The 21,961-nt window shown below is 45.9% G+C and overlaps 1 protein-coding gene across 1 annotated transcript; it reads left to right on the top strand.

The window, feature by feature from the left end:
• Positions 1–482: 482 nt before the first annotated feature.
• Positions 483–20,641, top strand: ARL6IP5 (ADP ribosylation factor like GTPase 6 interacting protein 5). Its single transcript, XM_059663007.1, has 3 exons — positions 483–1,033; positions 17,502–17,719; positions 19,738–20,641. Exons 1-3 carry the CDS (start codon positions 858–860, stop codon positions 19,908–19,910), a joined length of 567 nt encoding a protein of 188 aa, XP_059518990.1. The 5' UTR covers positions 483–857; the 3' UTR covers positions 19,911–20,641.
• Positions 20,642–21,961: the final 1,320 nt, after the last annotated feature.

Below are 21,961 nucleotides of genomic sequence, written 5' to 3'. Positions count from 1 at the left end.
CCTGGGACCCGTTCTGTCCGGTATCAGAAGCACTGTGCTCCCTGCCTGAAAGTTGTCCCCAAATATCAGGATAAAACGAAGAAAGGTCTTTTTGAGAGGAATCCATGTTTCTGCCCAGTAAATACTGAGTGCAGAACAATAGTTCACTGCAAACCATTGTTTGCTTTCAAAGGCAGACAGCGTGCCCAGATGGGGCTGGCATGACCAGGGTGCCCACTGGATCAGAACGGCACCGTCGATGAATAATTCTGCCGGGAGAGAATAGACATGGAGAACAAACCCATAACGAGACGAGAAGTGAGCAAACCACGCCTTCTGCCCTACACAGTCTTCCTCCCGATCTGATCTCACTCACAGTGACCCGTGAGGAAACAGAACACACGATGATACATCACATTCAGATGTGCAGGAGTTAGTTAGTACGGACTTCGTTTCCCAAACCAGCTCCTCCCCCAGCCACACCGCAGTTGCCTCCATTCCGCCTCTTAGGCGGTCTCTTAGGCGGGCGTCTGAACAGCTGCAAACCTTCCCGCAAAGGCCTGCACGCATTCCTAGGCAAACACTCCGAAGGGGTGATTTAAAGGAGCCCGAGTCTGCACTCTCAGGAAGGTGCTGGTTCCTTTCTGTCATTTCATCTCTGCCCTGAACCCTGCCCCTGGCTCTGTCGCAGGATCCCGTGTCCTGTGACCGACCACGCAGAGCCACCAGGAAGTGAGGAGAAGAAAGGCGCCCTCCCGCCTCCGATTCCCCCGGTTCTGCTGCCACCAACCGCAGAGTCACCGCTCACCACCCGCGGGCGCTTGCCGTCGCCGCCGCCTCCGGATTCCAGAGGCGGAGAGCCCGGGCGCAGAGCAGACATGGACGTGAACCTCGCCCCGCTCCGAGCCTGGGACGACTTCTTCCCGGGCTCCGACCGCTTCGCCCGGCCAGACTTCAGGGACATTTCCAAATGGAACAACCGCGTGGTGAGCAACCTGCTCTACTACCAGACCAACTACCTGGTGGTGGCTGCCATGATGATTTCAGTGGTGGGGTAAGTGGGTCCGCGCGGCACTGACGGGGCAGCTCGCGGGGCGGGCGGGGCCAGGCGGGGGCCGGGGCAGGAGCCAGGACTTCTCTCCCCGGCTCCCATTCTCAACCTGTGGGTTGCGACCCCTTTGGCGGTCAAACGACCCTTTCCCAGGGGTCGCCTAAGACCATCCTGCATATCAGATATTTACATGACGATTCATCACAGTAGCAACATGACAGTTATGAAGTAGCCACGAAAATAATTTTATGGTTGGGTCACAACATGAGGAACTGTATATAAAGGGCCAGGAGGTTGAGAACCACTGGATTGGGGTCTTGCTGGGCGACAGTGTAGCGCCCCGTCTTGGAAGCACAGGAGGGAGGACCGCGGGGTGAGCCTGACCTGGGCGGGACCGGACCTGCCCGTGGGTGGCAGGTGTGGGAAGGGCACTGGGGGGGCGACGCGCCGTGGACGTGTCTGCGCGCCTGCGCTCTGCTCCGAAAGCTGCACTCGGGGCGCGGGGAGGGGGTGGGGGTGCGGGTGGGGGTTGCTCCCTGGGGTCGGGTCTCCCAGCGCGGGGCGACGGCCCACCTCCCTGCTTGCAGGAATGGGGTCCCCTTCTGGGTCTCCACTTGCAGCCCGAGGTCTGGACGGAGGCCTGTCCGGCCCCTGACCCTGGAGGTGCCCAGAGCCACAGACAGTGCCACACCGAACGAAAGCCTGCTTCCGCGGAGCTTCTCCCTCCGCCGGCTGCGGGCTGGGTGGCATTCTGGCTCCGCGGCCCCGGTGCCTCCCTCAGACCCGAAGGGTCCCTGGCCGCGAGGAGAGCCTGGCTTTCGGGGCGAACGCAGAGGGAGAGCGAGCCGGCTGGGGAGGGAGATCCAGACCCGGCTGGGAAGGGCGACGGGGTGGCTTCTGTTCTTTGACTTACTTACTGGGTCACGCCTCCGGGCCAAGCTCCGAGCACAGCGAGGCCAGCAGAGGGGGTTCTGGCCCAGGGCAGGGCGTGGTGCGGAAGCTGCGGGACCAGGCAGCACCGAGGAGCGAGCCCACCATTGCTGGGTGTGGCTCAGCACGGTCCCCCGAGGCAGGAGCGAACGCTCGCTTGTGGGGTTCGGTGGACAGTGACCTGGGTGCTCGTGTGTGGCCGAAGGAGCTGCGCTCTGAGAATGGCTTGGGGGGTGGAGGGCAGGCTCCCAGCCAAGGCGGAGTCAGAGGCAGCCACGTTAAAAGTAGTTGGGGCAGAGCAGGCCTGAGGCAGCTGCCCACGTCTCTATGCTAGAGGCTTGTTTCCTAGAACACTAAAAACGCTTTAAAAAACAAAATAAACAGCAAGGAGGATTGTATCTGTGGTGTTGATTTTGTTTCTTTTTGTAAAGAAGCGGGCAAGGCATCGTATCTGGTGATCTAGTTATGGGCTTTTGTTGTTTTTTTGATGTGGGGCCAGGCTTGACACAGACCAAGCAAATGTGACAGTACCCCCTCCCAGAGCAAAAACAAAAACAAAAACCAAGCCATTGCTTTTCAACGAGACGTACTGCCCAGAGGGACACGCCGGCAGCCTGGCTGGAGTTCCTTTTTACTGGGAGGCAGGGTCCTTCCTTGACGAAAGTTCGCTCCCTCCTTGGGGAGCCAGCTCACTAACTCAGACGGTTTGAGGGTTTGCCTTTCTCATTCCCTTTTCAAATGGGCGATGTTGGTTGGCAGTGAAATTTTTGAAGGTAAACAATAGCCATGTTTATTTTTTATTATTCTTATTTTTTAAAACTTAGAAAATATATAGGCTGTAAGCTGTTTTGAAAACTGTACAAAATGTGAGATTTCCTTTGTAGCCCAGTAAAAACTTAATGTGTAACCTTCCACTGTTTTCTGTATGTCTACAAGCATACACAGCCTGTCGTTTCCCACAGATTGCCCTTTTCTTTCTTTCTAATCTCTAATAAAAGTGTGATATGCTAATTAGACCAGATGTCCTTCTTGACCAAGCCAGGGGTGCGAGGGAAGCCTGGATCCCGGGTACCTGCGGCAACCAGAGAGAAGCCCAGTTCCTGGGGGCCAGAGGGAAGCCGGTGCCGGCAGCCGGGGGAAGGAAGGCCTACTCTTGCACGAATTTTGTGCATCGGGCCTCTAGTCTATCATAAAGTAATTTACCTGCATTCCCTCATACAACCCAATGAGATGAGATATTACTGTTACTGTACTATTAAACTTGAGGCTCCAAGAGCTTAAATGACTTGCTCAAAGTCTCAGCCCCAGAGTTGTACTCTTAGTTACTGTGCCATCTTCCTGTGAGTCATGAGGTTTAGAATTATAGTCGCTTAAAGCTGGAAGAAACCAGATATCTTCAGGGTCAGGGAGCTAAGTTGATTCTGGAACATTTCTCCTGCAGAGAACTCTCTTGATGAAGTCAGTAGGTGGGTGGGGCCAGAGCAGTGCCGGAGGCTGTGATCTGGATCCTCTGCTGGCATCTGAGAGTCCTTGACATCCTGGGAGAGTTGTATGAAAATGTGGCCTGTCTGCTCCCTGGGGAAAGGACCTTCCCGGGGTGTCCTTCCAGGTTCCATCCCTGCTGGGAGGAAGGCTTCCAGGGCATTGTGGGAGGGTGCTCGGCTCTGCTCTGAATGCTCTTGTGTTGAAACCCACTTGAATGAGGATAGAGAGGGCCTGCTCTTCAATTTAGAAGGGGCAGGGAAGACTAAGAGGATGTCATCTAGCTCCAAAAACACTGGAAAGGACTGCCTATCCCAAGGTAAAGTTAAGAGGGATTAGGGCCTGATCAGACAGGGCCTGGTATCCATGTTTACAAATTTGTCTTCATCCTAAAAGCATGGTTTACCAGCCACATGACTCCCCCTCACTAGGTCTCCTATGCCTGTTAGGTTAACTCTAAGTCTCTTAACTAATAGCTTGTTGAAGACAGTTGTCAGACCTTCTGAGTCTTCAAGTAGCATAGGGTGGTGGGTGAGAGTTTAGGCACCAGAGCCAGATTAAGAACATCTTGAATCCCAACTGCCAGTCGGTAGCCATGTGACCCTGGGCAGGCAGGTCACTTGAACCACCGTGTGCCTCAACATCCTCCTCTGTGAAGTGAGGCTAATTGCAGACCCGCCTCACAGGGCTTCTCTGAGGATTACCTGGGTTAATGCAGGCAAGTCTAGAACATAGCTCTGAGGTTTTGGTCCACAAATGTGACTTCTTTGTTTCGTTTTGTTTTGTTTTTCTTAATCCTCACTTAAGGATATTTTTCCATTGAATTTTAGAGAGAGTGGAAGGGAGGGGGAGAGACAGAGAGAGAGAAACATTGGTGTGAGAGAGACACATTGATTGGTTGCCTCCCGCATGCAGCCCAACCAGGACCGGGAATTGGGCCTTGACTGGAATGGAACCTGGGACCCTTCAGTCCACAGGCCGACACTCTATCCACTGAGCCAAACCGGCTAGGGCCACAAATGTGACTTCTTAATTTTATCGTTGTTGGTGTCGTCGTGGAGATTACTGAGAAATAGGGACAGCATCTTTATCCCAGCTGCTCTCTCCATCCAAACTCTAGTCCCCATCTTACTCACCTCCTCCTGCTTCTCCCACAAGACTCAACTTTGGTACCATTCTGTGAAGAAGTATTATGTTTTCTCCCTCACTCCCTGTGTGAGTTGGGTCCCTCACCTTTGCCTGTATCTTTCCTGGCTTTTAAGTTGCCTCCACTCTTGGACTGTGGACTTCTGGAGGCCAGAGACTATGGGTTTTATTTGTGACTATTATTTTTTCTTGTTATGGTGGTTATCTTTACTTTCAGTCTCTGTATCTCTGAGACCTACTATACAGCGGATGCTTAGTTGGTGAGTGCACAGAGTAAATAGTGAACGTAAGGCCTCAACATGATACAGGGTCACTTTAACCTCCTTAATGGAACAAATTATGAAACACATGGCAGCATGCCAGTTCATAACAACAACATGCCCTAAGGTGATCCTAACTGGCTCATTGCTGACAACACTTACTACATATTGGTGAGGACGACTATCCTGTAAAAACTCAATTTAAAAAAGGTTATAATTCAGACTAACTCATGCTGCCCTGGTCGTCTCCTGATGGACGCTCTCCTGCGGGTTTCTGAGCCTCGGCACTGTTGGATCTGGCTCGCGGGGCTCTCTGTTGTTGGGCTGTCGTAGGGTGCTGAGAGGCATCCCGGCTTTCGGCTCACTGGATGTCAGTAGCACCCCCACCTCCCCTTAGGCCGTGGCAATCAGATGGGTCTCCAGACATTGCCCATGTCCCCTGGGGAGCAAAATCCCCCCTGACTGAGAACTCTGCTGCACTGCCAAGAAAATGGTGATGATTCTTCAGCATCACCACTAAAGGCAAGTGGCTCCCTAACAAGTTACAAAAAGAGTTCTTGGCAATTACAGAGGGAAGCATTTTGACTTAGCTCCTGGCTTTGCAAGTATAAGAATGGAGTGTATTTGAGCTTCACATAGCTTCGATCATTTTCCTTAATTTGTTAAATTGGTATGCTGTCATTCTCCATCTGCCTAGGACTGCGGCTCTCGAGCCACATGCGGCTCTTTGGCCCCTTGAGTGTGGCTCTTCCTAAGCCTTAGGAGTACCCTAATTAAGTTAATAACAATGTACCTACCTGTATAGTTTAAGTTTAAAAAATTTGGCTCTCATGCCGAAACCGGTTTGGCTCAGTGGATAGAGCATCGGCCTGCGGACTGAAGGGTACCAGGTTCGATTCCGGTCAAGGGCATGTACCTGGGTTGCGGGCACATCCCCAGTGGGAGATGTGCAGGAGGCAGCTGATCGATGTTTCTCTCTCATCGATGTTTCTAACTCTCTATCTCTCTCCCTTCCTCTCTGTAAAAAATCAATAAAATATATTTTAAAAAAAATTTGGCTCTCAAAAGAAATTTCAACCGTTGTACTGTTGATATTTGGCTCTGTTGACTAATGGGTTTGCCGACCACTGGCCTAGGAGACTCTACTAGCTCCACAGTCTCGTTCTTTTTGATTTATTTTTTAACAGAATTCTGGCATTTGCTTTTATTAGCTTTCTGATGAAAAGTTCACTTTCTCTTGGGTTCTGCGATTATAAAACAGGAATTACATGGCTTCAAACAAAGCTCATCAAGGCCTCGCAAATGCCAACACTGAAGTGTTAGGTGTTGTTATTCTAGTAAATCCCAGGTTACAGGCATATTTAAAATTCTCACAACTTGGTTGTTCTTTAGGCAGAAGTAGTAGATGGAAACTTTAGTGGTTTTGTCATAATTGCAACTTGTGTTTCCTACTTTGCTTCCCTTGAAGACTTGAGTTTCCTTTTGAGATTCAGGTGTCACTTCAGAAGAGACTAAATGACATAAAGGAAAAACGTGAACCAAGAGCTGGGGAATGTGTGTGTTGCTGAAATGGCCTTGTGTCCTTTAAATCCAGAAGGAATGATGTCTAAGATGAAGAGGACATGGCTTATCTTCTCCATCCTTGTCAGGAGACAACTCATGCAGCGATAGAGTCTATGCCTCTGTTTTTACAGTGAAAAGCGAAGGCAACATCTAACAGCACTTGCAATGGAAGTGCTAAGCATGCGAGGCATTCCAGTTGTGAACAGGAATGTCCATGTGCTTAATAAAATGTCAAAAGCTGCGAGCCGGAGAACGCTACCGGGAACTGCATCTTCCACTCTGGGAGCTTGTGAAAAACACAGAATCTCAGGCCCCAGACCTACTGGGGCAGAATCTGCTTTCCGACAAGACTCTCATCACTCACAGGCACGTGAAAATGTAAGAAGTGTAAGTCTGGTCTGGTTCAAAAGAAACACTGAGAACATTGAAATAACTATACCCATGTGCCCAGGTGTCTCCTTCAGAGATTCTAAATATATACTTCTTGACTGGATCCAGGCATCCATAGTCTTATCTGAACTCCCCAAGTTATTCTGGTATACACCACCAAGTTGAAGTTGAGAGCTACTGATCCCAACCCACTCCCCAGCATTCACAAATATAAACGCTTGAGGTCACGTGGCTAATCGGAACCAAAGCTGCTAACAGCAGCTGCTTTTATTGACATCAAGTGAAACGCTTTTCCCATTTAATCATATTGCAAATATCCTAAAGCTCCTAATTAACCAGTTCCTCCTGAATAGTTACTTGATTTTCACAACATCTGTATTTTTGCAAGTCTTTTTTTTTTAATGTTTTCATTGATTTTTAAAGACAGAGGGAAGGAGAGGGAGAGAAAAACATTGATCGGCTGCCTCCTGCATGCCCCCTACTGGGGATGGAGCCCGCAACCTGGGCATGTGCCCTGACTGGGAATAAACCTGGAACCTCTTGGGGCATGGGACTATGCTCAACCACTGAGCCGCGCTGGCCAGGACTATTTGCAAGTCTTATTCTCACAAATTCCGCCCTGTGAGCAGAACCATATTTTGTGGTGTATCAGAAGGTCAACCACACACAGAGTTTCAAACGCTGCGCCTCCAATTAGAAAGGCACGTTTATGTTCAATTGCGTACATTCACGCCTTCCCTTTAAGAAAGCACAATGCAGCTGATCAATGAAAAGCCCATTATTTTCGTAGAAAGTATGTCATCACCTTGTGGCTTGTTACCAGGGTGAAAACTAGAGTACCCCTTTATGCTTTCAGTTGCCTGAAATGTAAAGGACTTTTGGAGGGTTGGTAATTCTATTTGAAAAGAGCATTCTATAATCTTTTCAGAGTGAGTGTGGTCCCATAAAACGATCTAGGACTATGGCTCCCAGCATCTGGTATTAAGAAATGGTTTGGTTTGGTTATTTGTACCTTTCAATGCCACAGGAATGAAAACCACGTTTCCAGTTAGCAGAGGAAGAAAGCAATAAGAGAGCCTTGGGATGCTTAGGGTAGGAATGTATTGAAACGTTTGCATATGAAATTTATTGCAGCCTGTTCATGCTAACACGTAGTGGAAATGGTTTTTGAGATTAATCAGCTTCAACACCAATTCTGTGATATTACTCTTATTTGTATCGCTTCATTCTTTTACTCCACAAAGTGTGTAAGCCTTACCAACTGCTCATACACTCTGCCAGGAGATGCCATGGAGAAGGAACAGTTGTGCTTCCTGCCTTTGCTGTATTTAGAATCTCGAGGGGCAGCTGGACAACACTGAGCACATATGAATTCATCACTGTACAAGTACAGGCAAAGCAAGCATTCAGAATCACACACCTATGCAAACATGCATGGCTTCCAGGCTGCCTTACTTTATTTCCTCTGTACATTATGATTCTAAATTCCCAAACTCTCAGATGTTGAGAAGGGGAGAGGCATTTAGTATGTGGACAGGCGAAAAGGGTATTAAATTTTATTAATCCTTCCCCTTCATTCGGTTCAATAAATATTTTACTGTCTGGCCGGTGTGGTTCAGTGGTTGAGCCTCCACCTGTGAACCAGGAGGCTACTGTTCAATTCCTGGTTAATCACATGCCTGAGTTGTGGGCTCGATCCCCAGTAGGGGGCGTGCAGGAGGCAGCCGATCAATGATTCTCTCCCATCATTGATGTTTCTATCTCTCTCTCCCTCTCTTCCTCTTTGAAGTCAATAACAAAAAATATTTATAAACAAAAAAGAGATCTTTTACTAAGCACTTATTTTGTGCCAGACATCATGTGAGCCCTGAGGATACAGGCAGGAATACAAGTCCACCCACAATTCCTCTTCCTGTCCTCGCAGAGCCCGCATGCTGGCCTGTCTTCCCCAGTGCATTACGTGTTTCTTCTGATCACAGGATTTTAAGAAGTCTGTACACACTCAGTACAGTTTTGACCTCAAATAATTTGCAAAATTTGTCATCTAGTAAGGATTGACTTTGGCTAAATCATCTTCTGACACTGTAACCTTGTTCTTCGTACGTCTCTCCACACACACTTTCTTTTATGTCCCCTGCCACTGTCAGCCGGTTGGTAGTTTCTATCCATTTGCTTCCCTAGGGACTAACAGTGGTTCCGGGTAAGTGTGCAAAATAAGTGAGCATGTGTTGGACTTTTCAGAGGGCAAAAGCTCTCACCTTATTAGAGGATGAGACCTCTGTACAGGAACTCCAATTGTGAAAGAGAAACTTGGCCTATCCATTTAACACCACATGGAGTGGCACTGTTGGGAATTTCTTACTATTCTGCTTTTGGACAGATGAATTCTGCTCTTTATCACTCAGCTTCAGAATATGCACCCATGACATCATCCGGTCTCTCGCAGTGGGTGTGGCTTTTGTTTCAGGGAACACTCTCATGCCGGTGATCTTAAGCATATTCGGCGGGCCCACCCAAAGGCAGAAAGCCATCTGAGGTGGAAAGCGGGGGCTCTCGTTCTCCTGATCCTACTTCATGTCCTCACGCAGCTGCCCCTCGGCTCCGAGGAGCAGCGGAAGGGAGAGCAGCGTGGGGCGTTCGTGGGCAGCCAATAGGCAGGAAACGCTCACGCGAAGGGAATTTATGTGTCACAGGGCTCTTCAGCATTTGGCCAACCCCTGGCCTCGCTCCCTCTCTGTAAGAACGTGCCGTGTGACAGTTTAATTGATTCTACTAAAAGCAGTCAGAAAAAACAGTTTATAAACGAGTATCTTCCCACTTCAGTTCTAAAGCTGATTTGTTGTGAGAGTGAACATTGGTTCCTTGTTGTTGAAGGCACATACGTGAGGCTTCGTTATCCATTCTCTCTACCTCTGTGTTTGTTAGATATTTGCCATAATAAAAAGTTCTTAAAGGCTTTATTGCAGTCTAGTCTGAGCCTTGTAACCGACGGTTATTGGAAGCTGCCTGCGGAGGGGAGTAGGAGATAGGTGACTTCTAACACTGATTCAACCTGCTGTATGTTAGAAATCAAACAAGCAATTCGCTGGATAACTGCAAAAAACAAAACAAAACAAAAAAAATGGAAGTTCATAAGGTGTCTTACTATGACTTTTAGCATGCCAGTGGCTGCCAGTTACCAAGGGTGCAATACATTTCAATAGACAGCGAGTATGCAGGGAACACAGGGGACTTCCCAGGTCACTCATGGGAAAATCTCCCGGCAGGTCACTGTGACGAAAGAGACAGGCTCCCGTCTTGTCTTAACTGCTCTGGCCATTGGGCCCAGGAGAGACTGCTCACATTACTCAAACTGGTTGTGTATTTACATTTATACTTTACAGTACAAATAGTTCTTGCCGGGACGGAAGCCGTGTTAAACCAACGTTGCCCTGGCCAGTGTGGCTCAGTTGGTTGGAGCATCATCCGGTAAACCGAAAGGTTTCAGGTTCAGTGCCCTGTCAGGGCCATACCGGAGGAGGCAGGGGATCGATGTTTCTCTCTCACATCGACTTTCTCAAGTTTCTCTCTCCTCACCACCCCCCCCCCCCTTTCTCTCTCTCTCTCTCTCCCTTTCTCTAAAAAAAATCGATAAGCATATCCTCGGGTGAGGATTGAAAAAGAAAACACGCTGCCTGGCCCCGCTTCTTAAAAAGAACGGAAAGAAAGAAACGCAGGCACCACAGAGGCTGTGGGTCCGGGAGGCGTCAGAGCCAGAGGGGCCCAGACAGACAGGTCGGGCTGCGTCTCCTCTGGCCCCGCCTGCGCGAGTGACGGCACTTCCAAACCCCGCCATCAGACCGTCAGCATTGCTGACATCTGCATGGAGTTTAGGTGATTTTCTTACTTTTGCTTTTTTATTTGTTTTTTTCATCACAGCTCAGTGAAGGCACAAAGACAGGGACTGTTTCTCCAGTAATAGTGTCCGATGAAACAACAGTGATTTCTCTAAGATGAAACTCATGTCAGTCCATCTGTGGCCATGGAAAGCGGCTGGGCTTATTTCAATAACATGAAAATATGCTAGATTCTCACTTAGCTTTTTTCTTTCTTTCAGCAAATACTTAGTGAGTACGTGTTCTGTGCTCAGTGCCGGGGAGAAAATGTCATGGTGCCCGCCCTTATGGAGCCCGATCTGCAGTGGGAGACAAAGTACTCATCCAATCCTCACGCAGATAAACGCACCTGCCAGGTGCCAGTGCTGGGGAGAAGACAGATGGTGCTCTGACCCGGTCAGAGGGACTGAGGAAAAGCCGATTAAGCGGAGAGGTGAAGGTGGGAGGGAGTCAGATGGAGAACAGCTGTGCGAGGCCAGCAAGGCCAGAGGCAGGGTGAGCTCGGGAAACGGTTAGAAGCCCCAGCGGATGGGGTGCAGAAGCAGGAGGAGGTGGTCTGTGATCGCGGGTGCCAGAGCGGCCGCTGGCCTGGGGCTCCCCCCTGCTGTGTGAAGAGCACCCTCACCTGCTGCTGGCAGATGCAGCCTCCGCCAAAGGGAGGCTCGGCCAGCACAGCGTGCCTGGACTCCAGGTTCCTCTTCCTCCCCGAGCCGAGTCTCCTGTTGGGGGTACAACTACACAACCGTGTCAGTGTCAGTGTCAGTGTCAGTGTCAGTGTCAGTGTCAGTGTCAGCAGCCGTGGCCTTAGCCATGGAGGCAGGCGGGCCGGACTCCGCAGAGCCTGGTAGATGTGGGAAGAGTTCTGTTCTTATTCTGAAAGCAATGAGAAGCAAGAAAATGGACGGGTGCCTTCCTATTTGCCATGATCCCTCTGGCTGTTGAGGGCTGTGAAAACACGTGAGCAATTTAGGGAAGTTCACTGTGAGTGTTGTCCCCCGCTTTCTTGGTGAGTCAGGTTTCCTCAGGAACCAAACTGCAAATATAGCTTTTTGGGTTAGAACATTGTGATTCAGTATAAAAGCTGCTTCTGCTGCTCAGGAAAGATTTCGCTGCCTCTTTGGTTCTTGGTGTTGCAGCCTGAAAGAAGTGACTAAATATGCCCTTGAATTGATCTGAGGGTCTCTGTTTCAGCAACTTGTGTTGCCGACTCTGCAATGGGTGGTCTGGGGACACATTGATTAATTTGTCTGTTCCTTCGCTTGCTTTTATTTTATGTAGAATGAGGTAAGTTTTCAAGGTCAAGATTTTCCCCTTCAGTAGCTGTGCTGGCACTATGGCTACAGTTAGCAGAATCACATTGCGTGTTTAAGGCATGTGTCCACACCTAGTAATAGCTGCCTTCCTTCAGAGGGAATGAGAATGCTAGGGACTTCCCAGAATGATCCTGAGTTGCTTATCCCAACTAGAAGAATGGGGTTTCTTAGGATGAGGCGGGGCGGGGTGGGGGTAGGGGAGGTGTTGGTTGAGAGATTTCTAGGCTGGTTAACAACACAGAATGGCTTATATTGTGAGTTGCTGTCATCAATTACATCAACTGGCACCTTTTTTCTCCCCTGTGAATATATTTCTTCACTTCTCTGGGCCTCAGCTTATTCATCTGTGTAATGGGACTAAAATGGTTCCTCTTTGAAGATTTTGTTCTGCTTTTGATTTGTGAAACTAGGCACTGTTTCCACCAAGGACAGAAAATCCATGCCCTCTCCCTCCCTCTCTGCTGTTCTCCCTTCCTCCCTCCCTCCCTCTCCCTCTGGCTGGTGTGTGCACTTGCTCTAAGTGGTGTGCATTTCACCATTTCTTAGAATGGAATTGCCTGTAATCCGAATAAAGCAGGAAGGCATTTCTGCTCTGAGTAATTTTGTTCATTTTTTCCAGCTTAGAAGCTTGGTTACTTTCTAGTTATAGATTGTGACTGGGCATGTAGTAAACTCCAATCAGTTCTATCTGTTTGCTCTGTCCCTTCCCCTTGAACATGAGCAACGGGAACAGGTGAAGAGCAAATCTGGAATGGCTAGTCAGGCCTGGATTGTTCATTGTTCTTTTGTCCTTGGCTTTATTTAGACATTCAACCCCGATAGCTACTTGACTTGTCCAGAGGAAAATAAAAAAAGCCTGGCATGCATTTTATCACATGCTCACTTCATGAATTATTTCAATAGGTATTCTAGAAAGAACTGGGTAGGAGACCTTTGACACTTTGCTGTCAACCAGTCATCTTTGATTTACATTTTATGCAAAGGACCTCCTGAAACTTGAACCTCCACTCTAGTTCTTTGCGATAACGTTGGTCTTTTCTTTACAGCTCAGAAACATTTGGGTGAGTTCTAGGTCCACGTCAAGGCTACGTAAAAGGGTTTGTTTCTTTCAGGTACCTTTTCTCACTTTCATTTGTTCATTTTTAAATATCAATTTTTAAAATATTTAAGTAATACTTGGCTATTGAAAACATGAAAATAGAAATAAGCAAGTGGAAATAAACGAGCCATGATCCTACTACCCACTATAACTGCTGTAGTCTTCAGTGTAATTTCTCTCAGATTCCTGTTGGCGTTAGGATGAGATCTATTGACCCGTGAGCGTCTCTGGGCCTCTCCACTGAGTCTCCCCACCGCCTGCTGAAGAGGATTTTGCTTTTGCCCTGTCCAATTCTTTTCTTCCTGAGGCCTATAAGGAAATGTTTGTCTTTCTCAGACCAATTACCAGGTTAAGTCAGGAGGTACGGTAAAACCACATAAAATTTTAAAAAGAAAAGAAATGAAAAAAGTACAGAGAGACTAGTTAGATCCAGGTAATAACTGGAGAGGAGGACAGACAGACCAGCACAGGGGCTGGATGCTGGGGAAGCTTGGGGGCAGGAGCCAAGGATGGAGTGAGAGAAGGGATGCCTCACTGTGCTTAGGAGTGGAAATTGTGTTCAGGTCACTAATGACATGAACGCAATTCATTTTGTATTAGCTGTGCCACGCCTGGGTGTGGAGCTGGGAACAGCTGCTTTTATATTTTTGTATTTTCTTTTTTTATATGTTCATATTATTTCTAATCACAAAATAATATACTAATTGTAATAATTTCTGCTTCTGAGCTGTATAACAAATATGATAAATCTACCTAGCAGAGACTGACTGTGTTCCAGTAGATTTTACCCATGCAATATATTATTAATATCTTCCATATTATTAATTATACTTCAACTTTTAAAAAACTGCTGTATATACCACCATCTAATAAATTTTGGTCCCTATAGGTTATTTCTAAACGTTTTTAATCATAAATACCACTCATGTTACAACTCAATCTTTGCATTTCTTATTATTTCCTTAGACTCTATTCTAGGGAGGGATTTAAGTATTTGCAAAAGTTTTGAATGAAATGAACAATTTATTATTGTAGGGTTTAATTTTAAATTAGGCTCCACTGTTTAATTCCATGCCTTTTAATAGAATAACTTGTTAAAGCATTTTGACATTGATTATATCCTTGATTTCAACCCATTAAGGTATGCAATACATTCACTCCTATTTGAAACTATTTAAAATAGCTTTTTTGTTTTAAGAGGTAGAATCAGAGCTAAAGTTGAAAGGGATTTTAAAGGAAGTTTCTTAGTTATCCTACAGATGAATCCCAGCATGAATATGAAACCTCCTCTGTTTCAGAGGGAGTCAGCTGTTGGCCTCACCTGTCATTATTATTCTGTCTTCCCCGTCCCTCGCAGCCCCTCATGGTGACATCCAGAGCATGATGAAAACACAGTGACCCTCTTTGTCCTCCCCAAGTAAAATGCTCGTTAGTCTCTTGTGAGGGTAAAATGCTAGTAACTTATGTACTTGTTGACCACAACTGTCTTGTTAAGGGTTTTGTATGCACAGTGGGTTGGGGTGGAGGTGGGGTGCAGTGTCATGTTTGCTTGTGAAATACTTGGTCTAAATTTCCTCTTCCCAGTGTGTTCTCCCATTATCAACAGTAGTGTAACCTTTGACTCATGGACCAGTGAATCTGCGAGCTCTGTATTTGGAAATTCCAGTTGGTAACCCATCTCTCAGTGATGCTCGGGGCCCTTTTAAAGAACTACAATGGACTCTCTATGCCAGGAATCATAAACTCAAATGCCTCCACGGCTGGGCTAGTCATGTAAGAGAGGATGCAGGCCAATTATTAGATAAACGATGAGTAATGGCAGCTCACTGGGGCCTCTGTGTCCGAGATGCCGGAGGTAGTGGTGGAGACGGGCAAGAGAGAGATGTTTGTTCGATCTGAGCAGGAAGGCAATTCCAGCCCTTGACATGTGGGAAAGTGGACCTGGTCTTGTTAGATTTTCATGTTTCCACGAGAAGCAAGAAATCCCAAGTTTTGTGGACTTTTTAAACTCTTTGGGACTTGAGTAAAAGTTTTTTTTTGTTTGTTTTTTTTTTATGACGTGAAAACTTTGCCTTTTTCTTTCTTTTTTTTTTAATTGTCTACAGTTTTACATATGTCTCCTTTTCCCCCAGTTGACATCTCCCCCCACTCCCCCAGTCATTCCCACCTGCTGCCCCAGTGTCTGTGTCCATTGGTTATGCTAATAGGCATGCATACAAGTCCTTTGGTTGCTCTCTAATCTCCCCCGCTCCCCTATCATTTGTCTCTGGATCTATTCTTGTTCATGAAATTATGTTGATCATTATATCCCACATTTGAGTGAGATCATGTGATATTTATCTTTCTCTGACTGGCTTATTTCACTTAGCATAATGCTCTCCAGTTCCATCCATGCTGTTGCAAATGGTAAAAGTTCCTTCTTTTTTATAGCGACATAGTATTCCATTGTGTAGATGTACCACAGTTTTCTAATCCATTCATCTGCTGATGGGCATTTAGGCTGTTTCCAAATCTTAGCTATTGTAAATTGTGCTGCTATGAACATAGGGGTGCATATATCCTTTCTGATTGGTGTTTCTGGTTTCTTGGGATATATTCCTAGAAGTGGGATTACTGGGTCAAATGGGAGTTCCATTTTAGTTTTTTTTTTTAAATATATTTTATTGATTTTTTACAGAGAGGAAGGGAGAGAGATAGAGAGTTAGAAACATCGATGAGAGAGAAACATCGATCAGCTGCCTCCTGCACATCTCCTACTGGGGATATGCCCGCAACCCAGGTACATGCCCTTGACCAGAATCGAACCTGGGACCTTTCAGTCCGCAGGCCGATGCTCTATCCACTGAGCCAAACCGGTTTCGGCCCATTTTAGTTTTTTGAGGAAACTCCATACTGTAATCCACAGTGGCTGCACCAGTCTGCATTCCCACCAGCAGTGCACGAGGGTTCCTTTTTCTCCACATCCTCTCCAGCACTTGTCATTTGTTGATTTATTGATGGTAGCCATTCTGACAGGTGTGAGATGGTATCTCATTGTAGTTTTGATTTGCATCTATCAGATGATTAGTGACTTTGACATGTTTTCTTATGTCTCTGGGCCTTCTGTATATCTTCTTTTGAAAAGTGTCTATTTAGATCCTTTGCCCATTTTTTGATTGGATCTATTATCTTCCTATTGTTAAGTTGTATGAGTTCTCTATAAATGTTGGAAATTAAACCCTTATCGAAAATATCATTGGCAAATATGTTCTCCCATGCAGTGGGCTTTCTTGTTGTTTTGTTGATGGTTTCTTTTGCTGTGCAGAAGCTTTTTATTTTAATGTAGTCCCATTTGTTTATTTTCTCTTTAGTCTCCCTTGCCCTAGGAGCTGTGTCTTTAAAGATATTGCTACAATGTATGTCTGCAATTTTGCTGCCTATGGAGTCTTGTAGGATTTTTATGGTTTCCCGTCTTACATTCAAGTCCTTTAGCCATTTTGAGTTTGTTTTTGTGTATGGTGTTAAATTGGTTGTCTAGTTCCTTTTTTTTGCAAGTATCTGTCCAATTTTCCCAACACCATTTATTAAAGAGACTGTTTTGACTCCATTGTATGCTCTTGCTTCCTTTGTCAAATATTAATTGAGACTAGTGGCTTGGGTTGATTTCTGGGTTCTCTGTTCTGTTCCATTGAACTATATGTCTGTTCTTGTGCCAGTACCAGGCAGTTTTGAGAACTGTGGCTTGGTAATATAGCTTGATATCTGGTATTGTGATCCCTCCAACTTTGTTCTTTTTTTTCGGGATAGCTGTAGCTATTCGGGGTCTTTTTTTAGAGTGAAAGTTTTTTTAAATGCACAGTGCATTTCAAACACAAATTTGACTGTAGACTAGATCTGGCCCATGGAGACTATTGTGTGACCTCTATGCCAGCGGCTGCCAACCTTTTGGAACTCATGGACCACCAATGGTCTGCGGACCACCAGTTGGCTACCACTGCTCTATGCTACAATCGCCTACCATGGCCATTTATAAGGATTTAAGTAAGCTCTCAGAAAATACAATTTCATGTGTACTAGAGCCCAAAGAATGAACGCTAAACACAGCCCCTCCCAAGAAGGGGGTCTTCTAAGTTTGACAAATCTTTTAAAACTGTGGGACTCTAAGGAGATGAACTGACGAGTCTGGTGGGAGTTAAACTGCCTAGGTGTGAATCTTACCTCCACCATTTTCTTACCTCTGCACCTAAGTTTCTTCTTTTGAGAAATGACTGAGTGGTATCTGCTTTATCCAGTTCTAAGGATTAAATGAAACGATTCAGATAAAATATTTAGTTAGTAAATGCTACACACTTGTTTCAACTCTTCCCTGTCCTCATCTTCCTCTTCCTGCTGCTGCCACTACTGACCCAGCCTCCCTTTTTTCTCTCGTTCCAGGTTCTTGAGCCCCTTCAACATGATCCTTGGGGGGATTGTGGTGGTGCTCGTGTTCACAGGATTTGTGTGGGCCGCCCACAATAAAGACGTCCTCCGCCGGATGAAGAAGCAGTACCCCACGACCTTTGTCATGGTGGTCATGGTGGCGAGCTACTTCCTCATCTCCATGTTTGGGGGGGTCATGGTCTTCGTGTTCGGCATCACTTTCCCTTTGTTGTGTAAGTGAGCCAGAACTGACTTTTCCTACATCGTAAAAAATGTGGGAGGGATTGTTCAGTGGGGATTACATAACCTGTTTCTTTTGTTAATTTAAATTATTTATTATTGAACGTATTACATCATAACCTGTTTCTTACGTGCGTTGGCATGTCTGCAAAATTATCAGAATTTCTGAAATAGCAGATCCAGGCCTGTAGTACATTAATTCTACAAATATGTACTGGGTACCTGCTCAGTGCCAGATCTTTTCTGGGGACACAACAGTAAACAAAAGAAATACAACTCCCCAGCCACGGCAGGCAGGGGCCCAGCGACACTGGGCTGCAGATCTGCCTGAGAGGGGTCTGCTGTCAGTCTTCACGCCACTCACAGTCCTCACTCGGGAGTGAATGGGTGTCATTGGGAAGCACCTACTTAACTCTCTGCTGCTCGGGAGATCATGAGGCAGCGCTTTGAGCCGCCCACTGGAAATTTCTCTTCGAGTGCACTTTCTCAAATAAGTGTTCTCTAGCGAGAGGAAAAAGATCATCATTGGTGTCAAAAGTTTTATAAGCCTATAGAAATAGTTGGCCCAGAAATAGATACCAAGTGCTCTGGTTCTGGTGAGGAGTAGATAGTTTGTAAGTTATTTTGGGGTTTTTTTGTTTGTTTTTTTAACTGAGATTCCAGGCATATGAAGCCGAAATAGAGAATATATCAAATTCAGTCTCATTGGCAGAAATCTGATTAAAATTCTAGTGTATTAAGTGACAGGAACATCCCTTTAACTTTTAATAACATTTCACATGTACATTATTTCATTAAGTAAAATCAATTGGTGTTGTGTTAGATTAAGAATATTTATAGATGAATCCCCCACAATATTTGACAAAATACTTAAACCAGCAAATTCCTACTTTTTGAAATATTCTTCAAGCTTTCCTTATGTGCTAGAGGCTGGGTCAGTATTTCAATGATTCTGCTTAGACACACAGCTTGTTAACTTGAGCACCTTTCACCTCAGAGCCTGAGACAGGCAGTGTAATGAGAGTTATCATTGGTAGCAAGTCAAAGGTCTTGATTTCTGTTCCTACACCTGCTGGAAACCAGCCATGTGATTTGGATCAGGTATACGATATGGGCTGTAGTTCACACATTCTATAAACTACAGGAAATTGGACAAGATAAGTGGTTCCCAAACTTCGATGATTACGAGAATCACCCAGGATGCTTTATAAAAATATAAAACTTCCAACCATATTTTTTTAAAAAATATTTTTATTGATTTCAGAGAGGAAGGGAGAGGGAGAGAGATAGAAACATCAATGATGAGAGAGAATCACTGACCAGCTGCTCCTGCACGCTCCACACTGGGGACTGAGCCTGCAACCCAGGCATGTGCCGTGACCTCCTGGATCATAGGCCGATGCTCAACCACTAAGGCAGGCTAGTCGGGCAAATCTGTTTCTTAATAAACAAACTTTGGTAATTCTCAGTGATGAAGCAAATTTGGGGAATATGCTCTCACATGGGTGTTTCTCTCTTCTCCCTTCCTCTCTAAAAATCAATAAGCTACTTTTAAAAATCTACAGAACTGTTAGTTTTGGCCTATAAATCTATGTCTAACACTTCAGAAAACCGCCTGTTGGCTGGGCTGCACCGCACATCCCTGGTCAGCTCAGAGCTGAGCTTGAGTTCCTCTCCGGACACGCTGTGCCAGGCGGGCGTGGCTGTGGCTGGAGCACGTAGGCGGCTGTGAAGGTCGGGGTCGCAGTAGCAGCTGGAAGGTGGCGGCATCCGCGCCGGTGGGAAGAGTGTGGCTGCTGGGCCGCGTCCTTCCTGCTGCAGGCAATCCCTTTCTTCGCACGAGAAGAAAACGCCCTGTGAGGCTTCTGTGCCGCCCGAGGGGCATGTGGGGGTTTGGACGGGTGAGAGAACGGCGGACTCCAGCTCAGGAAGGCGGGACGGCGGGGAGGAGAGCGTGTGCTGTGGGTGGGAGGGAGGCAGCTCACGGTCTCCATGTCTCCCCTCTCCGCAGTGATGTTCATCCACGCCTCGCTCAGGCTTCGCAACCTCAAGAACAAGCTGGAGAATAAGATGGAGGGAATCGGCCTGAAGAGGACACCCATGGGCATCGTGCTGGACGCCCTGGAGCAGCAGGAGGAAAGCCTGGGCAAGCTCACTGACTATCTCAGCAAAGCGAAGGAGTGACCGGCGGCCGGCGAGGGCTGCCGCAGAGCGCCGGGTGCAGCTGCCTCGTCCACACCCACTTTCTGTTTGTATCTTTGAGATGAGGGGGCACATTCCACCCAGCAGCTGGCCCGCATGCGTCTGCAGGCCAAACTGTTAACGCCTCTGTTGTTACAGAGAGAGGGCCCAGGAACCGAAAGGAACCCCCTCCCAGTCTGTCTGAACTTTCAACTATGTTTATGAAAACTGATAGGAAATGGAGCACACTTATGTCTGTAGGGGAATAAAAGAAAATATAGGAATTGATTGTACAGCCACAAAACAGTTATAGGGAAAAAAAGCAACTGTAGAGTTCAAGGCAATGAGTAAATGGAAAGACTGGTCGCGTAGATAATGACATGCATTAGCCTGTTCAATCCCCCAGCATCCTCCAAATGTATTCCCCAGATTATATGTGGGCTATAACTTAGTTTAGTGTTTATTGTTTTAAAATAAAAAATGATCTCTATCCCTTTGCCTCCTGTTTGACATGCAGAGGAAACTGGACAAACCAGTTGTTGATATTTTGTTTACAAATATAAAGATAGCTGTTTCGGAGAATATTTTGTCGAATTTTTGTAATTTTTGAAGTGCTAGTCATGTGTTTTTACCAGCAGGCATTTGCTGCAAACTGAATGTCATCTTCCTTAAGGCACTCACAGCTGTGTACCCTGTCTTCTTCTTTAAAAAGTAATAAACAAGTTATGTCTCTATCCCACGTTTTTTGTTGTTATAATAACAGAAAGGTGTCTGAGATAACGTTTCCTATATTTTTTCATTTTCAGTTTTAAAATGAATGTGTGTTTTAATTTCTCAGAGGCACAGCGAGGACACGAATAGCTGGTTGTTTGAAATCTGAAAAGCATCTTTAGATGATCAAGGAAAAGACTTTAAAATGGGAATGAAAGTGGTGTGATCACTAGCATTGGCAGTTCATAGAAACGTTAAGCAGCAATTGTTACAACCATGTGTTTGATAGATAGACATGAATTAAGATAGCATGTGTTCATATATTGTGACTTTCTTCCTCTCCTTCCCCATGTGTTATGTTTAGAAATAGATTATACAAAGTGATTTCATAGGGGAATAGGACACATTTTGGTTTCCCTCCGGCTGAATCGGGAAGACAGTGGAGCAGCACTCCGTGAGGGGGCGCGGTGTGTCCCAGAGTAAGAGGCCACCGCATTTTAATTTCTCAGCCAGCCTGCAGCCTTCATCTCTAGCACAGTGACGGCATCACGACTTCACAGACATGGTACAATTCATAGGAATTGTACCCTGACCTGAATATGAAGAATAAAATGTTTCAAAGGTTTGTTTGTGAGACTTTATTTAATGCACATCTGTGTTAAATGTCTAAGAAACTCGGGGACAACTTGGTTTTATAAATGATATACTACACAGTAAACACTCATATTGCATTTCAAATACTGTTTAATAAAACCTTAGTACTTTATTATAAATTTCCAGTCTGAATAAAATTGAATTTCAATGGGATCCTTTTAAAGTTTTTAAATAATTTTTTCATTTTTCAATTAAAGTTTACATTAGATTATTTCATGTGTACACCCCAGTGATTAGACATTACATAACATTTTTAAAATATATTTTATTGATTTCTTACAGAGAGGAATAGAGAGTTAGAAACATCGACGAGAGAGAAACATTGATCAGCTGCCTCCTGCACACTCCCTACTGGGTATGTACCTGCAACCAAGGTACATGCCCTTGACCAGAATCGAACCTGGGACCCTTGAGTCCCCAGGCCAATGCTCTGTCCATTGAGCCAAACCGGTTAGGGCGTACATAACTTATTAAGTGATCATCCTGATATATCTCATACCCATCTGACACCATACATAGTTATTATAATATTATTGGCTATATTCCCTATGCTGTACTTTACATCCCCATGACTATTTTGTAACTACCAATCTATACTTTTTAATCCCTTCACCTTTTTACCCATCCCCCAACCCTCTCATCTGGCAACCGTCAAAACGTTCTCTGTATCTATGAGTCTGTTTCTGTTC

The sequence above is a fragment of the Myotis daubentonii genome, chromosome 14 (genome assembly GCF_963259705.1).
Source record: "Myotis daubentonii chromosome 14, mMyoDau2.1, whole genome shotgun sequence".
Classification (NCBI taxonomy): domain Eukaryota; kingdom Metazoa; phylum Chordata; class Mammalia; order Chiroptera; family Vespertilionidae; genus Myotis; species Myotis daubentonii.
The sequence above is the reverse complement of the archived record's forward strand: the minus strand, read 5'-3'. Positions and strand labels throughout refer to the sequence as shown.